Source organism: Syngnathus floridae, chromosome 17 (assembly GCF_059516105.1).
Source record: "Syngnathus floridae isolate MCC-2025c chromosome 17, RoL_Sflo_1.0, whole genome shotgun sequence".
In the NCBI taxonomy this organism is placed as follows: domain Eukaryota; kingdom Metazoa; phylum Chordata; class Actinopteri; order Syngnathiformes; family Syngnathidae; genus Syngnathus; species Syngnathus floridae.
The window spans coordinates 10,335,436-10,353,995 of NC_142429.1; the positions used below are offsets into that span (position 1 = coordinate 10,335,436).

Here is an 18,560-nt window from a genome sequence, read left to right on the forward strand (position 1 = left end):
ACAAAGATCAATAATTCATCGAATGCGACACTGTCAATCGTGCAAACCTGAAATCAACTACAGGTGAACTTTATTTGACCTGCCCTCACTGCATTATAGGTTCATCCTGCGATTGAAATAGCAAATCGGTCTAAGTTGTGCCGTCTGCAATGCCGCCCGCAACAAAAAATGCTTAATAATAGCAGATACAAAATGGTAGACAAGTTACATGTATGTAGTTATTTTTAAACCACTTCTCACGGAAGCTCTGGCACACAGAAATGATCAGATGATCTTTTCTGGTAATCCTCGTTGTCCTTGGCTTCTCCTTCACTGACTGCTATGCTCTTTGTTTTTATGAACGCTGAGCCTTGCATTATTCACAGAAAGCTTTGAAAATTTAAAAGACAAGCGGTTTGATCTCCCGGTGTGTCTGCATGAGGCTTTGACACATGCAAATGGAAAAAAGTCTGTATCTTTTCCATAATTCACTTTTTAATGTCCCTGTGTAAACCGGCGTTGTCGAGAATCGTGATCATCGTCCTCAATATTGATCTTCTGAGTCGAGGAGCGCGGGAGAGTTCTGACTTGTCGGGCTGTGGAGGTGTGGGAGGAAAGAGGGGATGTAAGGAAGGGTGGCTAGCAAGAGCGGGCTGGTCTCGGGGTTGTCGTCCAGCGGCAGAGGGATGACCACGTCCTCCTGGTCCCACACGTGGAAGGCGTTGTGGGCAAACGGGTGGGGTGGGGGGTGACTTGCCACACCTTGTAAGTTGTTGTCCTGGTCCTTGTCCTCATTTCCAGCTGGACCCAGCATGCAATCTGAACATGATCGTGTGCAATTAATCGAAAGTCAATTATGACTATATTGTAGAAATTGGCATAATGGTAAAAAATGATTACTATTAAATAGAATAGCTAATGTTATGAATTTTTTTTTACGCTTCAAATAATTTAATTTGCATTGCATTTACAACTTGTTTTGTACAAAAAAAATATTTGAATAATCGTAATTTCAATTCTAACCAAAATAATATTTTTTCATAAGCAAGCACAGCCGTATCAGCAAGTGTATGCGGATCATATAAATATGTCTTCTATAATCCAAATATTTGGATCCTAAACTTTTACTCATTCATAGCATTTCTGTTCAACAACTTCTGAATATTCACACAGCAATTTTTTTTAATCCATGAAAATCTCAGTAAATCATCTCCAGGTACCCGATGAAGATTAGATTTGTGAAAAAATATTATTTTGACTTCGGCAGCCTGACCCCAGGGATATTAATACTCAATATTCAAACGTACCTGCAATATCCATGGCCAGATCCTTAATGAGATGTCCAATAATGGCATATGCCACTCCGACCACCACCAGGGCCGCCATGAGCAGGTAGAGCACCGCCTTGGGCAGGGGGATCAGCTCCTTGACCGCAGGCTTGTACTGCTTGTACATAGGCTCCTCTAAAGACGTGGAATACGGGTAGGCGTGGGCATTGGCGCTGGAGTTCCACATGGTTAAATTATAACTGCTCATGATTGCGGAAAGATGTTTCTCCTTGTCACTCAAACGTGGAAACAAGCGAGGATCCTTCCACATTAAGTCCCACAGAAAAAAATCAAATCACTGTTCATGAAGTGGATCTGCCAGGATAAAAAAGGTCAGATTAGGCTAAAAAAATCCAAATTTTATTTCATCCAAAAAGTCTTACCTTTATGTCGGAGCTGCAGGTCCATGTATGAGATGCTGCTTAGTCAGAACAGGCAGTGAGCGATCAGCTCTCTCGCCGTGTCGTCAACACGCCTCCGCTCACCACGGGCTTACGTTGCCCTTAATTCCCTCAAGTTAGCCACAAGCCGCTGGTTTTCATTCTCCGTCCCGTATGCACAAGTGAGTGCTGCTGTGGACATTCAAAAGTCTACACACCCCTGCTTTTTTGTCTTGTAAAATATAAATCAGAACTGAATTGTGGTTGCACAAGTGTGCACACCCTAGCATGTGACTGTGTTCATAATTAACCAATCACATTCAAATCTAATCTGATAATTATGTAGTAAACTTTTTGGATGTCTTAAATCTCCTTTTGAGATCATTAACAATGAACATCTCAAATCGATAAAAAAAAAAACACATTTGATAAACGATTTAGGCTTAATCCAAGGATTTCCTCCCAGTGCCACATACTTACTGTCAATTGCCCAGAGATGGCCAATTATGAGTCCCATTGAGCTCATCGTGGTGATTACCTTCTAATCCATGATGATTAATTCTGTCATCTTAAGTATCTGAGCGCACATCCGAGTGGATGGGACAAAATTAACGAGTAGGCAGGAGATGACAGCTCTCTTCTTTTCCCCCCCACACTTGACTTCATGCAGCAAACCATCCTGTCAATCGTCATCATCATCCACAATTAGTCACAGTGACTCACATTTAAACATGAAAAGCCATTGGTCCCAAAAAAAAAAAAAATGGAAAAGTAATTTCCTTACGTAAGAGCTATGCAGGACATGCACAGCCAGGGATTTGTCGCTTTTTAATTCCCTTCACTTCGAAGTGGCAGACTGACATGCAATAAAGCCAGAGGGGATGGTGGTCTTTATCTGCTTGCTCCACCCCCTGATCTTCAGAGATGAGTTGCTAATCACTGAAGATTATTTTTTGGGATGTAGTTTTTTCCTTTAGTTGGCGTTTCGGCCCACTCGTGAGGGACAGGGTGATGATCCCAGAGGATAACGCTGTCGTGTGTAAAAAAAACCCACCACAGGTGGACTTACGTAATTGCCATCTGCATCATAGAAAGCGTCTTGAACATTTGCCATGTGCTCTCCTGATTTTGAGTCACATTTCCCAACCCTGCAGAATGACTTTTAATTTATTATACATATTCTTACATAACATTTTTCACTTTTATCTCATTGACTTGATGGATGTTCTGAAAGTAAATGGTGTTAAATTTTAATCCAAATATTTTTACATATCGTAATTAGACATCTGACAAATGTGAACTTTTTAAAATACTCTTTATTCAAAAGCGTTGATGCAAACTTGACCTTTAGCGAATCATGGAGTCATGATCATCTCAGGAAAGGAACCAGTAAAGTGCTACAGCATCAGGTCTTATCTCGGACCACCGTACATTACAGTTCTATTTCAAACGTTGAGATATGGAGAGCCGTTTTATCTCTTATCAGTAACCGACAGCAACTCTAATCATCACGTCACGACTTCCTAATCGAATCATGTTTTTAAACAAAACAGGATGTTATTCAAATTACAAAAATATCTCTCTTTATAGTCAGCGGTCATATTACAGAATTGACGTCTACAGTCTTTTCAGGCTCCCGATTGGTTGAAAGCAGCGACGAGAATGCGGCTCTATTTGTCCACAGTGAAGGACTGCAGCCCAGTGATTGCTCGGCCCAGTATCAATGCATGGATATCGTGGGTACCTGAGGGTGGGAAGGGAGATGGTGGTAAGAACATCACCAGAAAATAATGAGCAAAAACATATTTGTTGACAAATTCCGTGATGCTTCCACACCTTCATATGTGTTGACGGCCTCCAGGTTCAAGACGTGGCGGATGATGTGGTATTCGTCCGCGATGCCGTTTCCTCCCAGCATGTCTCTGGCCTGTCTGGCTATGTCCAGCGCTTTACCGCAGCTGTTCCGCTTTAGCATTGAGATCATCTCAGGGGCAGACCTGGTCCAAACAGTGTAGGTAACTTCGATTCAGACAAAACTAGAGCTTGGTAACCTCTTACTTTTTCTCATCGATGAGTCTTCCCAGCTGCAGACAAGACTGTAGACCGATGGTGATCTCGGTCAACATGTCAGCCATTTTCTTCTGCATTAGCTGATTCCGTGCGAGTGGCACTCCAAATTGGATCCTGGTTTAGAGAATGAGAAACTCTGGTGTCACTTTAACTCACAAAGTGTCCACGCAAAGAAAACAAGACTGACCTGTCAAGCGTGTACTGACGAGCTGCATGGAAGCAGAACTCTGCCGCCCCAAGAGCCCCCCATGCAATGCCGTAACGAGCGTTGTTCAAGCAGCCAAATGGACCCTGGAGAAGACATTTTTGTACAATATAAAAATGTACCACACAAGGAAAGTATCCCCTCCACTCACCCCAAGTCCAGTCACATTGGGAAGAAGGTTCTCTTCAGGAACCTCCACCTCATCCATGACAATCATCCCGGTGGAAGATGCTCTCAGGGAGAACTTTCCCTCAATCTTGGGAGTGGAAAAGCCTTTCATGCCTCGCTCCAAGATGAAGCCGCGAATCTTCCCGTCATCGCATTTTGCCCACACCACCGCGATATCCGCCACAGGAGAGTTGGTGATCCTGGGAACATCTTAGAATTATTCTAATACACATTGAACTCAATCTTGAACTTTTTGACATAAAGATTTGACCTTCATTGGACCCTGTACACAAGCAACCAAGTAAAAGAATGCTGAATAGGTCATCCATGGAACCATCATTCCCTTTTCATACTTTAATATACCCATTCATGGGTAAATACCGCCACCCTGTGGACATTTGTTAACATTACAGCATTCCTGCAGCATTGAGTTTTCATGGAGCAGAAATCTGAGTGTAAATAGATCAGAAAAAATAACCACAGCTAGGAAAATTACTTAAGCAGTAGTGCAGATAGAAAAAGAAAGGTAAAAATAAAAAGCACTCACCACGTCTTGGAGCCAGTGAGGGAGTAGGTACGACTGGACGGGTTGTACTTTGCTCTGGTCTCCATGCTGCTTGGGTCGCTGCCATGATTTGGCTCAGTCAGGCCAAAGCAACCAAGGATCTCTCCGCGAGCTAAACAAGCAGGTATTTTTTCAAATATTTATTCACTCTGAAGCAGTTTCAAATAATAAGAGCAAATTTAGCAACAACCAATATTTTGTTCTTACCTAGCTTGGGCAGGTACTTCTGCTTCTGCTCCTCGGTGCCATACGCATTGATGGGATGCATCACCAGTGACGACTGCACGCTCATGACTGAACGGTAACCGCTGTCCACCCTTTCCACTTCTCTGGCGATTAAACCGTAGGCCACGTAGCTCGTCCCCGCACAGCCGTAACCTTTACATTAAAAACAGGATAGGAAACAAATCGAACAAATTAAAATGCAACCAAATCGTATAGTTCATGTTTGACATTTTTAAAATGGCTGACCTTTAATGGTTGGGCCCAGGACACCCATCTCACCCATTTCGGACACAATTTCTCTGTGGAACACTGAAATTAAAAAAGTCACAATATAAAGAAAAAAAACAACTTGATCTCATGGTTTCGACTGTTATAAATTACTGCAATATATGTAACTAGCGTCTCCATAGTGCATGTTTTTTACCTTCATTTCTGTTTGCTAAAACAATGCGTGGCATCAGTTTGTCTTGGCAGTAGGTTCTAAAAGAATCTCTGATCATCACCTCCTCCTCTGACAGCAGGCCCTCCAAGTCCAGAGCATCACGCCAGTTGAACTGGACTTTAGCTGTTTAAAATAAAACCACACCGGAATAAACCTTGGAAGACATTTTTCATCCCAACCATAAAATATAAACCAATTCTCATACTTGCTTTGGTCTTTTCGGACTTCTCTGCATCTGGGAAAAAAAAAATCCACCCCAAAGAATGGTAAGTATAGTTTCTGTAGGTTATTGTTATAAACAGTCTTTGGAAGTTTATTATGTTGACTTACCCCATCTAACAGGCGCTGCAGTCCCCTGAGCTCGAGCAAAACAAACGAGGGCACATCGCTGAGGTTGAGCCAAAAGGCGACACATGTTGCTCAGCGCCATGATTGACATTCAATGCCTAGGAAATCACAATAGTCTTTAATGACCTAAAATAGGCTGAAGAACTTCAAGGTACTGTCAAAGGTGGTGCCATAACCTTGAATGTGTTTACACCCTTTTACCTTGGTCGATCAGTGCAAAACAGATTTTTAATTTATAATGTTTAATATTTACAAGACTGGTGCCATCAAATTCACATTACTAACCGATATTCCAAATGGAAGACTGAATAATAACACACAAGCTCGGCTAACTCAGCTAGCATATGCAATGTATTGCTATTGGCTAACAACGCTTGCGCGTATATTTGCTGTCAACAAGAAAGACTAAGTCTTATGTGTACAGTTTGCATGCTCAGGATAAATAAAATATGCAATCATATATGTTTTAGATTTAATTACCTTTCTTCAGTAGAAAAACGTTTGTCCAGAATTGACTTTTCTGTTTTGGTGTGACAGCGCAGCAGATGACGTCATCACGTAAAGGACGTCACATTATGTAGTCGTGGCTAAACTTGTTTACAAGTTGTTATTCACAAAATGAGATCGCTGCTTTGGTGGTTGTTTCAAGAATTCATAATAATATATGACTGGCATTATAAAAAATAAATAGAGGTGTCTTTTAAATAAAAATTTTTTGTTATACCCCGTGTTATACCCACATATCGCTTTTGTTTTGGATGTGCATGAGGTAATTGTATTAAATAATATATATATGTATATTATTAAAAATAATCCACTTTATAAGGTCATTAATGTAACATTTAGAACGATCATTGTTGCGTTTTAAACGGTCACTGTTGAGTTGGAGCCCATCCTGACTGACACTGAGCAAGCTTATTCCCAATTTGAACTTGTAATCAATGTGGTTGGCACAATGTTGCTTAAATGGGGCAACCGCATAGCTTCTTCTTCCTCTGCAAGCTGTCGTGACTCATAGCACAGAGTCAATTACCCAAGCAATGTTAGGGGTGTGTCTACATTACAAATGAATAGTTTGCATTTATAATTAATGTTGCTTGGGACTTTTTGGGCCAATAAAATATATGCCATCTCACCACTTGAGGGTGGGGCCATTTTTCGCGTCATATTACTGCTGATTTGTAAACATAAAACCAAAATGAATCTCTTTTCTGCGCGTGTTTAATAGCCATGCTGTAGTGTCAAACAGAAATTAAGAATGTTGAAAAGAATTAAAAAAAAGACAGCCATAGTACAGTAGCTCCAACCAATTCTGCTTCTGTCACTTAACGGTATTGTTATGAAGACGCGAAACACCATTACGTCCCACTTCTTGATGCTTATTCGCCGAGCGTCACGTCAATCAAGTGTACACTCTGTTGCGATTGGTCGACATTCTTGTTGGAGCACGACCCCTTTAAACGGTAGTAGGGCAGTCAAGATTTTTGGAGCGGACTTTTACCCTGTGTTTAAATGGACACAGATCCTTGACGACCACCACTCTCAAAGGCTGTAAATACACTCAAGTCGTCGCCCAGAGCCATTTGGTGCGACATGAATTATTCAGAAACAATGGAACTTCAAGAGACAACGAAATACGGTAACTTCGTTTATTGATGCACTGCTTTGATGCTCAACATTTTGATAGCCAACGGGACTTTACGTTAGCTCCTCCAAACAAAGCCACATTGCATTGCGGCATTCTTCCAAAAAATTACGTCAATAAATGCAAAAATGTCATGATCATGCCATGTGCTCGATTATTACTTCCACCAGCTAGCTGACAACAATCGGACCACTTTCACTCGTGCGGTGTATATGTGCAAATACAGTGATAGTAAACAACTGTTTTCACACTACTTAAAAATAAAATGCAGGATTATAGATTTTGAAATGATTTTGCTGGTGTGCCATCCATGTTGTGGGGCTCAGGGTCCTAAAAAAAATATCCTTTGCTTGTCCAGTTGCTGCCACATTCCTCACATTGGTATGGCAGTCAACTTAGCTGTCCAGTATTGTAAAGGGTGCAGCCCAGCTTATTAAAAAAAAAAAAAAAAAAAACCTCAACATGGGGAGAAGGTACTTTTTTTCCCACAGCTAGCTGCGCCTTTGTTCCAGTTCTTGTCTTATTCTGCAGTAATTACACGTTTATAAACATACGTGCCATTGCTAGTGCATAGAGATTAATGCATTGTGTATTTATATACTATACAAGAGTGTTTACTATGCATGTGAGGACTAAAATACACAAGATGATATCAAGGTTTCAGATACTTCTTGTCCATATCTCAATAGGAGAGTCATACATGTTGATGATTAAGATTTCTTGGAAAATGTGACTTAAATTTTTGAGTCATTCTTTAAAGTCACGCGGTGCAACAAAAACGCCATGGCCAGCTATGATGACTGAATACAATGACAAAATACATTTGATTCATCTAGTACTCAGAATGAGAAGTATTCATAGAGAAGCATTTATTAAAAAAAAAAAAGAATCAAATGAAAGCCCTTTTCAATAGCCAGAGAACCTTGAGGTTTTCAAGTACTTAGTTTAGGCATGGATAATTTTACCAATATTTTGCAACCCTTCAGTGGTATACAAACTAGTCATCATCTGGTCTGCTCCCCTGCTGTACCTTATCTTATCAAAAAATACGTCCAAGAATTCAAATAAGAGCACAGTTTGCTGAGAGTGCTTTTGCAAGCCTTATTTTTCAAACGCAGCATGTAGTTAGTGACATAATGTACGCTGATCACGTCTATGATGGTCTCTTTCATCTACTAATAGACCTTGAATATTTTATTTATTCAAATTGTCTTTGAGCCAAACTAAATGTACAAGAAATGTTTTAATTTTTGCTTTACTTTGAATACTTTACTTTGTTTTTTCAAAGCCATTATGAAGTTTTGAATGTGCAGCTTTAAAATTTAATGAAGGCATGACTCATAAGCTTTATAACATAGACATCATGCAGTGTAATTTTTGATTCATTATTGAAACATACTATACTATTCTTTCCTCAGGTTGATATTAAAGAAAAAAAATTCTAGGATTTAAAAAAAACTAGTTAAAAAAAAACTAGTAAGCAATAGTTAAAGCACACATTAAAATAAAATTAGTTTAAGCTTTAGAGGTTTCGAGTCATTTTTAGAAGTTGGAGTATGACTTTTGTTATCCTTGAACCAGAGTAAAAAAAAAAAAAAAAAAATCAGATACTGGCCAATTTTTACACTCAGATGGAAAACTGCCAAACAAACTACCCAGTGCCCACAATGTTGAACATATCAAACTGAAGAAATCTTTTCAATCGTTCAGAGCTGTGGTAATTTCCGCTATATATATATAAAAAAAAAAAAAAATACCACAATGACAGGATCTGTAGCAGCCATGCCCTGCTTCAGATGAGCTGTAATTAGAAGCCATATTTAGACGAGCGCTTTGAAACGTGATTCAAATTCTCCCTGACCTTTCTTCTTGTGTCGTTTGTTAAAGCTTGTGCGTGCAGAATGTTTAATTCTTTACCCCCCCATAACAAACAAGTAAGAATCCCTCCATAAGTGAAGCCACCTGTTTTCCATTTTATAGTGCTGCTGCCTTTAATAACCTAGAGATCATGTGAGTTAGCTAAATGGGGTTCTTGCCAACTAGTTAAGCGTGATACTTTTATTTACATTGAGAAGCGAGAGCTATAGATGGATCATGACACGATGGGATCTGAACCACAGGAATTTTTTCCATTGCTCTCGAGTCCAATATTTATAGTTTGCATCAAACGAAAGACAAACTAGGTGTTAAAAGCAGTGAAAAAAAATAGATACATTATTTTCACAAATAAAAAATGGTTAATTATTGTACTGGAAACAATGAAATGTATTTGCTTGACTGAATCCAGGTGGTGACTTTATTTTTAGCCATGAAACTAAATATGCGGAATGAAGTTAAATCGACATTTCCGCTCTACTGCAGTCAAACACAAATGTAATGAAGAAATGTTTTCATTAGATTTGCTAATACTAATGATTCCATCTTTTTGTTTCACTCCAGGAAGGATGTAATATGTTGTACACAGGGCCAGCATCTCCAATTTTTTTTAATTTATTTTTTTATTGTGCTGGGTCCTATATTAAGTGGAGGATTAAATTGGATAAGTGCCCACCGAAGACTACAATAACAAAGGCTGGGCTCGCCATTGGGATATCGGAAGTGGTCAGGAAGAAACGATGACACTGCAGCTCAGCTGTAACTGCATGCCACCCATCCATCCGTTTTTTTTCTGCTTATCCTCACTAGGGTAAACAAAAATACACTGTACGCAGTGGCCTAGAATTACGTGTTGGTTGTAACATAAAACGGGGACTTTCCGCAAACTTGACGTAATTTCCCCTTTCCAAAGAAATATCTTTTAAATTTCAAACACATTTGTTTGCATGTATTGCATCACCATTGTAAATGAAAATTGCATTATTATTACATTATCAAAGCTAACACACTGGTCGGAAATGACATTTGCGGATAATTAAATTAAGTTTTTCGCAAGTTGTCTGGTTTCAAAACGTGGAATCGGATTAGCCTCCTGTAGAGAGCTTTTAGCAGATTAAAACTGTTACCACAGTCACCACTTTGCATCCCCACCATTGAAAATATGAGGGTGAATCTCTCAACCAAAACAAAAGGAATGGAAAAATTCTGTCGTGCTCCGTTACGTCATCATCTGTTATAAATATCCATTTTGACACACTGTAGGCTCTTTGTTAAAATCATGAATTCTCATCTTCCTGACTCCAACACAACGTCGCAAAACATGAGTTCCAAATAACTTCTGGAGTCCAAATTTCCCCTGGATTTTGGAAAACACATGTTTCCAATAACACAACATTTTATTTTTCCTTTCCCTCGCTTTTATATACCACAAGTTTCCACCCATTCTTTCACCCTGACACGCCTCTTCTGAGTCCCCTCCCAGACTTCCTGCAGATGAGTTTAGTTTCTCTAATCTCAGGGGTCCAGCAACAAGAAGCCAGTGAGCGAGAGGTTTGTTTTTAGAAGTGGGAGGAGATACACAGGTGGGAACACTCATTGGGAATTGTTGCAGGATAAACAAGGTGAGGCGGAGAAGGAAAGGGGGGCATGAGAAAGGTGGAGACTGGCCAGGCGGAGAAGGACAGGTTAGACTGGTTCCTACCCACGCGATCCTCACGTCTCCTCGCTTTTCGAGAAACTACACAAGTAGGGGTGAAAAAAAGCGCCAGTTAAGTGTCCTTGGAAGGGAAACTACATAAGAACAACATAAGCCACAGAAAGGAATTTCAAGATGCCAGAGGAAGGAGAATTTTATGGAAAGCATGGTAATTACCCTTCCGGCTCAAGTTTCAAGTTAGCCTTGAAGTATTTTACATTTCTTTTAAAATGTTCAATGTTTCGAGCGATACCGGAGGAGACGTAACAAAGTTTTGTTTAGGGGTGTCCTGCTGAGTATCCAAGGTGTGACCCACATGTTTTACAATTTATACAATTGAATTCAAATGAATCTAAAGTTTTGGAAATATACTGAAATGGCTGGATTTGATTGAAGCTAGTTAGGCCCCATTCCTCTGACCTGAATCAACGCTATGGTATCGTTGCGTATACTGACAACAAGAAGCACTCAATGTTTTAGGAAGTGGTTTCTCTAAGAGCCTCGCTCATAAATGCTTGCTGCAGCATTAATCCCCTTAAAAGCATCCATAATTGATATGCAGACATATCGTCGTTGGGCTAGACTGTGATCCATTTCTGCTTGCAATATATTTTTTGTGTATGTTTTGTCATCTCATCATCTGAAAACAAATGCACTTCTCTTTTTGTGGTAGTTATGCTTCCTCTGTTGTCAAATACGAAATGGAAATGTGTGCTTTCCCATTGAAGTCTTCATGGCAGCGATTTTCTTTGGCAGTTTTGAATTTACACTACAGTTAAAGTTAAGAACAAGGGTAAACACTTATATTGAGCTTCATCAAACAAGTACAAATTTAAATACTATCCAGCTAATTTACTAATATGACATTGTTGAAATTAATACCTTCCGTGTTTGTTATTTTTGTTGCAGCTATTTTCAGTCTTTTCAAAATATATTGACAACTCCATTGACATGTTTAAAACGTATTACAACAATGGATTTGGCGACCTCTAGTGGCCATCCAGGTTCCATGGACTCATTCTTTCTCTGCTTTTGCTCGCGCTTAGTCACTAGGGAGGAATTTGCTGGGTTGCCAGGCGTGTCTGTCTGCCTATTGGGAAAATGGGAGGAAGACTGCTATGACCACCTAAATCAATTTCCTTTTTTAAACACCCCCCCCTCTTGTTTTGGTTGATTACACAAAGAGTGTGGTTTTGTTTTTATTGGACTATTTTACAATGCAACAATGTTATGTAAGCGAGTTTCCTCTGAGACTGAATCAACTCTGCTCTGTTTTACAGGAGAGCCGAGAAAGTATGATCCTACATTCAAGGGCCCACTCCAGAAGAGGTGAGAGGGGAATGATAAGATTTTATTCGATAATTTCCCAAAAATCCCAAATCCTCTAAATATTTCTCTTGTCTCCAGGAGCTGCACAGACATTGTGTGCTGCATTCTCTTCATTGTTGCCATAGTATGTTATATTGGAGTGGGAATACTTGGTAAGGAAAATAAAAATAATTTTTTGCATGGACAATATATTGAATAACTTTTTTTTCTAAGCTTGGTCTCAGGGTGACCCCAGGAAGGTGATCTATCCCACGGACAGCCGAGGCCAGTTCTGCGGGCAGGCTGGCACCCCTCTTGAGTGAGTCAGTCACTTTTGGAATCTGTGGAAATACCTCACAGTGAATGTGAACATTGTTTCTTTGGGTTCTCTTCATCAGGAAGAAGCCACTGTTATTCTACTTCAACATCATGAAGTGTGCCAGCCCCGTGGTGCTGCTGGAGTTCCAGTGTCCAACCACACAGGTTTAAATTTTTTTTGCCCACTTTGCAACTTTTATGACAGTATTTTCAGCTCTTGCTTAATGACGAGCACATTTCCTCTTCTATTAGATGTGTGTGGAGAAGTGCCCTGATAAATTCATGACACTGATCAACGCTCACGCCAGTAGAAAAGACTTTGACTACTACAAGAACTTCTGCAAGGAAGGCGTGACTAACTCAATGGTGGGTTTAATAAAATTACATTTTCACCTAAAGGTTGTTCATAAAATATCATTCTAGACTGTCTGACAGTTTGAATATGTTTCAGGCTGTAACCCAAATTCTCAAGTTAGGCCTTTGTCCTGCCATGCTGACCCCCAGCAAATCTTGTGAGTTTCATCTCATATTTTGTCACATCTCCCTGTAAAAAAATAAATAAGTAAAATGTTTACACTCATTTAATTTCCTTTCAGTCACCCGTAGGTGCTTCCCGGCTTTGGGTCAAAAAGGAGGAGTGATACTTGTGGGAAATAACTCTCACTTTGATGATGGGACTGGAAAAATGAGAGATGCCAAGGATCTCGTGGATGGAGTGAAGTGAGTGCTGGAATTATTACGCATCATTTTTTTAAATGATTTAAATTATCATATGGTCTAAATGCGATAAATCATATGTGAGCTCAAAGCTATTTTCTTCCACAGGAATGCAACTGTGGTCATAGAAGCTCGCCAGGTGGTCATGAAAATCTTTGAGGATTACACACAGTCTTGGTACTGGATCCTGATGTAAGATTCTTTTTCCAAATGTCTGCTAAAACCATAGATTGTGTTAGCTTCCTTTTTACTTATCTGCTTAAACGCTTGGCTCTCTCCAGAGGTTTGGTTATTGCTACAGTCCTCAGCCTGGTCTTCATCGTCCTCCTCCGCTTCCTGGCAGGGATTATGGTCTGGGTCATGGTAGCCTTGGTGATCATAGTGATTGGATACGGTAAGATTTTATAAATTCATATCCATCCATACTACATATGAGTGTACAGAAATGTATTTATATCATAAACTATTATATACAAACGTAATAGTCACAACAGAACTGATATACAAAGTCTACACACCCCTAAGTAAATTCTATATTAATGTGAACCCGAATGTTTTTGAAAGTGCAAGCAACCTTTCACTTCCTAATTCATCATGTTGAGTCGGCAACACGCCTCCGAGTAACCCCAAATAAATGATTATTATCCATAATTTCCTCCTCCTGGTCTAAATTAGTCCTATCATTTCCCACATATGTTCTCAGTTCTTCATTTTTACTTCCTTTTCAAAAAAACTTAAATAACCTGGACAGCTTAAACAGTACATATAATTACAGTTGGTATTTTATTTCTTAATGAAGGTATCTTCCACTGCTATATGGAGTACGCTGCCCTGAAGGGAAGACCTGGAGCCGATGTGACCCTGCAGGATCTCGGCTTCCAGACAGACTTCACAGTCTACCTTCAGATCAGACAGACCTGGCTGGCCTTCAGTAAGATCAACAGAAATGGATGTAAATTGCAAATTCTCACCACCATTGCTCTTCTACCTTTTTAGTGATCATTCTCGCCATCGTGGAAGTCATCATCATCCTTCTACTCATCTTCCTCAGGAAACGGCTTCTCATTGCCATTGCACTCATCAAAGAAGCCAGCAAGTAAGGGATGACTTTTGAAACATTTAGCCTCCGCCCACCCGCCAGAGACTTGGTCAATAATTTGAAAGAGTAAAAATAATTGTGTTTACAGGGCGATTGGACATGTGATGTGTTCTCTCCTCTACCCACTGTTCACTTTTCTCCTTTTGGCTATAGTCATCGCTTACTGGGCCACCACCGCAGTGTATCCTTTTCGGTCCCACTTCAATTTCCCACGCAAAATATTTGACAGGAAGTCGAGTCTTCGTTGACCTGACCCTGAAAAGAAGTTCCCGGTTGTCCTTGACATAGCTGTTCAGTTTCCTGTCGACTTCAAACGAACCCGTCTACAAAGTGTTCAACGAGTCGGCGTGCGAGCACTCGAGGAAAACGTGCGATCCAGCTGTGAGTTGCTGAAATGATTTTTATGTTTACGTCTGTCATTGAAATTAAAATTTTTTTGATGTGCGCACAGAACTACACGAGCACGGCCATGAAATCTCAGTGCCCGGACTCCGAGTGCCTTTTTGCCTTCTACGGGGGAGAGACTGTTTACCACAAATACCTGATCGGCTTGCAGTTCTACAACGTCTTTCTCTTCTTTTGGTGTGCCAACTTTGTCACGGCGCTGGGACAGATGACGTTGGCGGGGGCCTTTGCCTCCTACTACTGGGCTTTTGTCAAGCCGGCCGACATACCTACTTTCCCAATATTTTCTTCTCTCGGGAGATCTCTCAGGTGTGTGTGTTTTTTTTTTTTTTTTTTTTTTTTTTAATTAAATTTTTTTTAATTGTATTTTCCTTTATTAGTTTTTTTAAATATTTTAATTTTGTTTAATTTTATTATTGTGTATTTTCCTTTTATTTGACTATGACTTGAATACTATTTTAGGTATCACACAGGAACCTTGGCTTTTGGCTCCCTGATCCTTTCAATCATCCAGATCATTCGAGTTCTGCTGGAGTATCTGGATCATAAACTTAAAGGTCAGTTTGTGAAGACTTTGTACTATTATGTACTGAACTGGGCATGTCTTGTGCATGATTAATTTTTGTTTTGATTCCGCCTACGTCTTTTGTACCAAAGGCTTTGCTATCTAGCATTTTATTATTATTTTTTTAGAAAAAAGGCCTTGCAGAAATGACACATTCCATGTTCTAATGCACATCTTGAACTCTTATTTCCCTTCCAGGAGCCCATAATAAGTGCACCAGATTCCTCCTGTGCTGTATGAAGTGCTGCTTTTGGTGCCTGGAGAAATGCATCAAGTTCTTAAACAGAAACGCCTACATTATGGTGAGTTGTCTTTATTTTAAACTTGACTTGACTTTTTGGCTTTTTAATAAGACGTTTTACCACATCTGACCACTAGGTGGCGATATATGGCAAGAACTTCTGCACATCTGCCAGAGATGCCTTCTTCCTGCTCATGAGGAATATAATTAGGTTCATGCTTTTTTTTACTATAGCATATATTTTGTTTAAATCCACTTCAATGCTGTTCTAAAAATGCTTAATTTTGTTTCCTAGGGTGGCTGTGTTAGACAAAGTGACAGATTTCCTCTTGTTTTTGGGCAAACTGCTCATTGTGGGGCTCGTGGGTGAGTGTTTGTCGTCCGGTGTTCTTCACGCTTGATTAGAAATTTCCCCCCAGGCTTTCAAACCACATGCCGATTGTATAACTTCTAGTTTGACCTCACATCAGAACTCATTGATCTTGATGAAAGTGCCCCAAGCAGGAAAAGACAATGATGTCATTGTGGGACTTATTTCTACAGGGGTCTTTGCATTTTTCTTCTTCTCTGGGAGAGTGAAGGCCTTTGAGGACACCGCCCCCCATCTCCACTACTACTGGGTACCCATCCTGGTGAGTCATGAAATACACTTTACATCATAGTCAATAAATGATGGAACAATAGTTGTAATGTTTTTTTTTTTTTGCCTGATGATGATTAGACTGTGGTGGTTGGCTCTTATCTGATTGCCCATGGATTCTTCAGCGTCTACGCCATGTGCGTGGACACACTGTTCCTCTGCTTCTGTGAGTAGAACCTCCTCACCGATCACCTAACAATGCCACACTGAATGAAACGATACATCAAAAATAACAATTTCTGTATTTTGAACGGTAAACAAAATGTTTTCGGGCCGTTCCGAACTTGATCAGAACTTTGCCCTTGCTTTGTTTTTGGTGTTGGGCTGTCTGCATGAAAACGGGTGTCTTAACTGGAAAGCTATTAATGAAACTACTCTTTCATTCTATGGCTTACAAAAGTCTTCAAAATGTGATTTTTGGTGACTTTTTTTGCTTGCTTGCCTGCTATCTGACTTTTCTCTTTTTGTCTCTGCCCCCCCTCCTACCCTCATCGTATTCCCCTCCCCTTTTTTTCCCCCCCTGCCAATTTTAACACCGTCTCACCTTCATAACTAAACGTCTCATCCATTCACTAACCCGCACACATTTTTTTTTCATATACAAACTCACACGCAAATAAAGGTGAAGACCTGGAGCGTAATGACGGTTCAGCTGCGAGGCCTTATTACATGTCCGCTTCTCTCCGTGAGATTCTCTGGAAGAACAACTCGGAGGGTCCATCATCTTCTGCTCTCCTGCAGGATCAAGAAACCAATGGGGGGAAAACGTTTGAGGACACAGCTTTCATAGACAGGAAATTTCTCGATTAAAAGAAAATGTTCCGATTATTTTCATTTGAAACTTAGAAGACGGGTCTCTTTTTGAGCCTTAGGTCTCCCAAGCACGCTCAGAAGTGGCAAGGTACCCCAAAACAGGGAAGTTTCTCGAACGCTGAATACTAGTTCCGTAGCCACGTCTCCATTTTCCTGGAGTGTTCGATATGATTGGCTGTTATGTATTCACGCTGCAGGCCAGTAGCCATTTGATACCACTTACGTGCCTACTTTCCTAATTTAACGATCTTCTCAATGCATCTTTGAACGGAAAGGTTTAGCATGGAGAATTAGAAACTTTTCAAAGAATTGACCTGTACTAACGACTGATGACCTAGAAGCTTGATTTTACTTTGTACTGTTAGCGTTTTTGAGTTTTTAACTGTGAATCTACCTAGTTGATGGTAACCCCTTTCAAGATGTTTGCCAATGTACTTGTTATATAATAAAGCAGAATTAATTGCAACAAAATTCAGGATTCTAAAATGTCATGTTTTGAAGTAAACCCCTAATTCTAGTAATGTCAGAGTGAACATGTTTTTTTTTTTCTCTCTTCAGTGGAGGATCTTGAGAGGAATGACGGAAGCCCGGAGAGGCCATACCTCATGCCCGAGAGCCTCCGCAAAGTCCTGAACAAGAAGAACAAGGGTGCACCAGCTCAGTAGAGCATGTCCTTCTCTGCTAGCAGCGATGGCGTACTTGTGGTGTGATTGGTAATTGGGATCAGAGCACCAAAAAAAAATCCAGTTGCTTCTAAGAAACCCTCAGGTGCACATTTTTGTTACAAAGAGGGAACAGTTTTAAGGATTTAAGAGACTTAACGATATATCACAGTTATTTATTATACAGCTTTCGGAGTTTAACAATGTTGACGCTTGTTGTATATTTGCAGTGCAGTAAACACATTTGTACTTTTTTCAAAATACCATCATGTATATTTTTCCCATATTTCATAGGTACATGAAGGTAAGCTATAAAGAAAACTGTTTCATACTTCGTAGTTATTACCTTCATTATTTTTGTGTGAAAATGTGTCATGTTGCGTCACTTTTTTTAACACCAAAAACATGTTTGTGTATGGCTTGAATTGCAAATATTTTTGAAATAAATGTTTTGTACATCAATTTAATATTTTTTTGGGTTACTTTCTGTGCAATTACAAAACGCAAGACCATGTTACAGTACGTTTTAAGTCTTGTAATTTATTATAGTATTTTTTTTTCATCCATTTCAATGGACAAGGATACAAATAAGGAATATTTATTTTTATCGTACATGCCGTAAGATAGAACTCGACCTACTAAGGGTTACAATCCAGGATTTATTGTGACTTCATTTTGTTTGCACTCTTGACTGATAATTTAGGACTCACCTCATACGAGGTTGTTTTTCTCAGCAATTGTGCGTCATCAGTCTCGAGTGATTAATAAAGCCTGCCGGTCAGTGAGGGGTGGCTTTCACTCTAGTCTCCATGGAGAACACCTGAGTGGAGCCCTTATGACTGGCCGGTATGCACTTGATAAGAGCC

The 18,560-nt window shown here is 39.9% G+C and overlaps 3 protein-coding genes across 7 annotated transcripts; 1 reads left to right on the plus strand and 2 right to left on the minus strand.

The window, feature by feature from the left end:
- Positions 1 to 31: 31 nt before the first annotated feature.
- On the minus strand, positions 32 to 2,523 carry LOC148384431 (uncharacterized). Of its 3 annotated transcripts, none has more exons than XM_088357342.1 (4): positions 2,168 to 2,523; positions 1,691 to 1,879; positions 1,287 to 1,622; positions 32 to 798 (listed from the first exon to the last, which is right to left on the minus strand). In XM_088357342.1, exons 3-4 carry the CDS (start codon positions 1,576 to 1,578, stop codon positions 524 to 526), a joined length of 567 nt encoding a protein of 188 aa, XP_088213468.1. In that variant the 5' UTR covers positions 1,579 to 1,622; positions 1,691 to 1,879; positions 2,168 to 2,523; the 3' UTR covers positions 32 to 523. The 3 variants fall into 3 exon arrangements, with proteins under 3 accessions (XP_088213468.1, XP_088213469.1, XP_088213467.1); XM_088357343.1 differs by having other exon boundaries at positions 1,691 to 1,876; positions 2,472 to 2,511; XM_088357341.1 differs by having other exon boundaries at positions 1,691 to 2,523.
- Positions 2,524 to 2,985: 462 nt separating this feature from the next.
- On the minus strand, positions 2,986 to 6,314 carry gcdhb (glutaryl-CoA dehydrogenase b). Its single transcript, XM_088357340.1, has 12 exons — positions 6,191 to 6,314; positions 5,693 to 5,808; positions 5,568 to 5,597; positions 5,345 to 5,485; positions 5,167 to 5,229; positions 4,903 to 5,073; positions 4,678 to 4,807; positions 4,114 to 4,330; positions 3,945 to 4,048; positions 3,746 to 3,871; positions 3,524 to 3,684; positions 2,986 to 3,431 (listed from the first exon to the last, which is right to left on the minus strand). The coding sequence occupies exons 2-12, from the start codon at positions 5,799 to 5,801 to the stop codon at positions 3,358 to 3,360; spliced, it is 1,326 nt and encodes a 441-aa protein (XP_088213466.1). The 5' UTR covers positions 5,802 to 5,808; positions 6,191 to 6,314; the 3' UTR covers positions 2,986 to 3,357.
- Positions 6,315 to 7,167: 853 nt separating this feature from the next.
- LOC148384433 (choline transporter-like protein 2) lies at positions 7,168 to 18,161 on the plus strand. Of its 3 annotated transcripts, none has more exons than XM_088357645.1 (22): positions 7,168 to 7,349; positions 12,207 to 12,255; positions 12,334 to 12,407; positions 12,469 to 12,553; positions 12,633 to 12,717; positions 12,805 to 12,918; positions 13,004 to 13,064; positions 13,149 to 13,272; positions 13,378 to 13,461; positions 13,551 to 13,663; positions 14,069 to 14,200; positions 14,266 to 14,365; positions 14,457 to 14,549; positions 14,665 to 14,749; positions 14,820 to 15,082; positions 15,236 to 15,330; positions 15,537 to 15,640; positions 15,717 to 15,790; positions 15,875 to 15,945; positions 16,123 to 16,211; positions 16,301 to 16,385; positions 17,591 to 18,161. In XM_088357645.1, the coding sequence occupies exons 1-22, from the start codon at positions 7,304 to 7,306 to the stop codon at positions 17,695 to 17,697; spliced, it is 2,133 nt and encodes a 710-aa protein (XP_088213771.1). In that variant the 5' UTR covers positions 7,168 to 7,303; the 3' UTR covers positions 17,698 to 18,161. The 3 variants fall into 3 exon arrangements, with proteins under 3 accessions (XP_088213771.1, XP_088213769.1, XP_088213770.1); XM_088357643.1 differs by lacking the exon at positions 17,591 to 18,161 and adding an exon at positions 16,842 to 17,503; XM_088357644.1 differs by lacking the exons at positions 7,168 to 7,349; positions 17,591 to 18,161 and adding exons at positions 10,726 to 11,095; positions 16,842 to 17,503.
- The last annotated feature ends 399 nt before the right edge of the window (positions 18,162 to 18,560 follow it).

What these genes read in the sequence shown, in the direction of transcription:
- LOC148384431 (XM_088357342.1), bottom strand. Translation starts at nt 1,578, where the DNA reads ATGTGGAAGGATCCTCGCTTGTTTCCACGTTTGAGTGACAAGGAGAAA. An exon ending in TCTGGCCATGGATATTGCAG is followed by an intron (nt 799 to 1,286) that starts GTACGTTTGAAT and finishes GATCATGTTCAG; the next exon opens with ATTGCATGCTGGGTCCAGCT.
- gcdhb (XM_088357340.1), bottom strand. Translation starts at nt 5,801, where the DNA reads ATGTCAATCATGGCGCTGAGCAACATGTGTCGCCTTTTGGCTCAACCT. An exon ending in TTTAGCAAACAGAAATGAAG is followed by an intron (nt 5,230 to 5,344) that starts GTAAAAAACATG and finishes TTTTAATTTCAG; the next exon opens with TGTTCCACAGAGAAATTGTG. An exon ending in AGACTCATCGATGAGAAAAA is followed by an intron (nt 3,685 to 3,745) that starts GTAAGAGGTTAC and finishes TGTTTGGACCAG; the next exon opens with GTCTGCCCCTGAGATGATCT.
- LOC148384433 (XM_088357643.1), top strand. Translation starts at nt 7,304, where the DNA reads ATGAATTATTCAGAAACAATGGAACTTCAAGAGACAACGAAATACG. An exon ending in AAGGGCCCACTCCAGAAGAG is followed by an intron (nt 12,256 to 12,333) that starts GTGAGAGGGGAA and finishes TCTTGTCTCCAG; the next exon opens with GAGCTGCACAGACATTGTGT. An exon ending in ACTACTGGGTACCCATCCTG is followed by an intron (nt 16,212 to 16,300) that starts GTGAGTCATGAA and finishes GATGATGATTAG; the next exon opens with ACTGTGGTGGTTGGCTCTTA.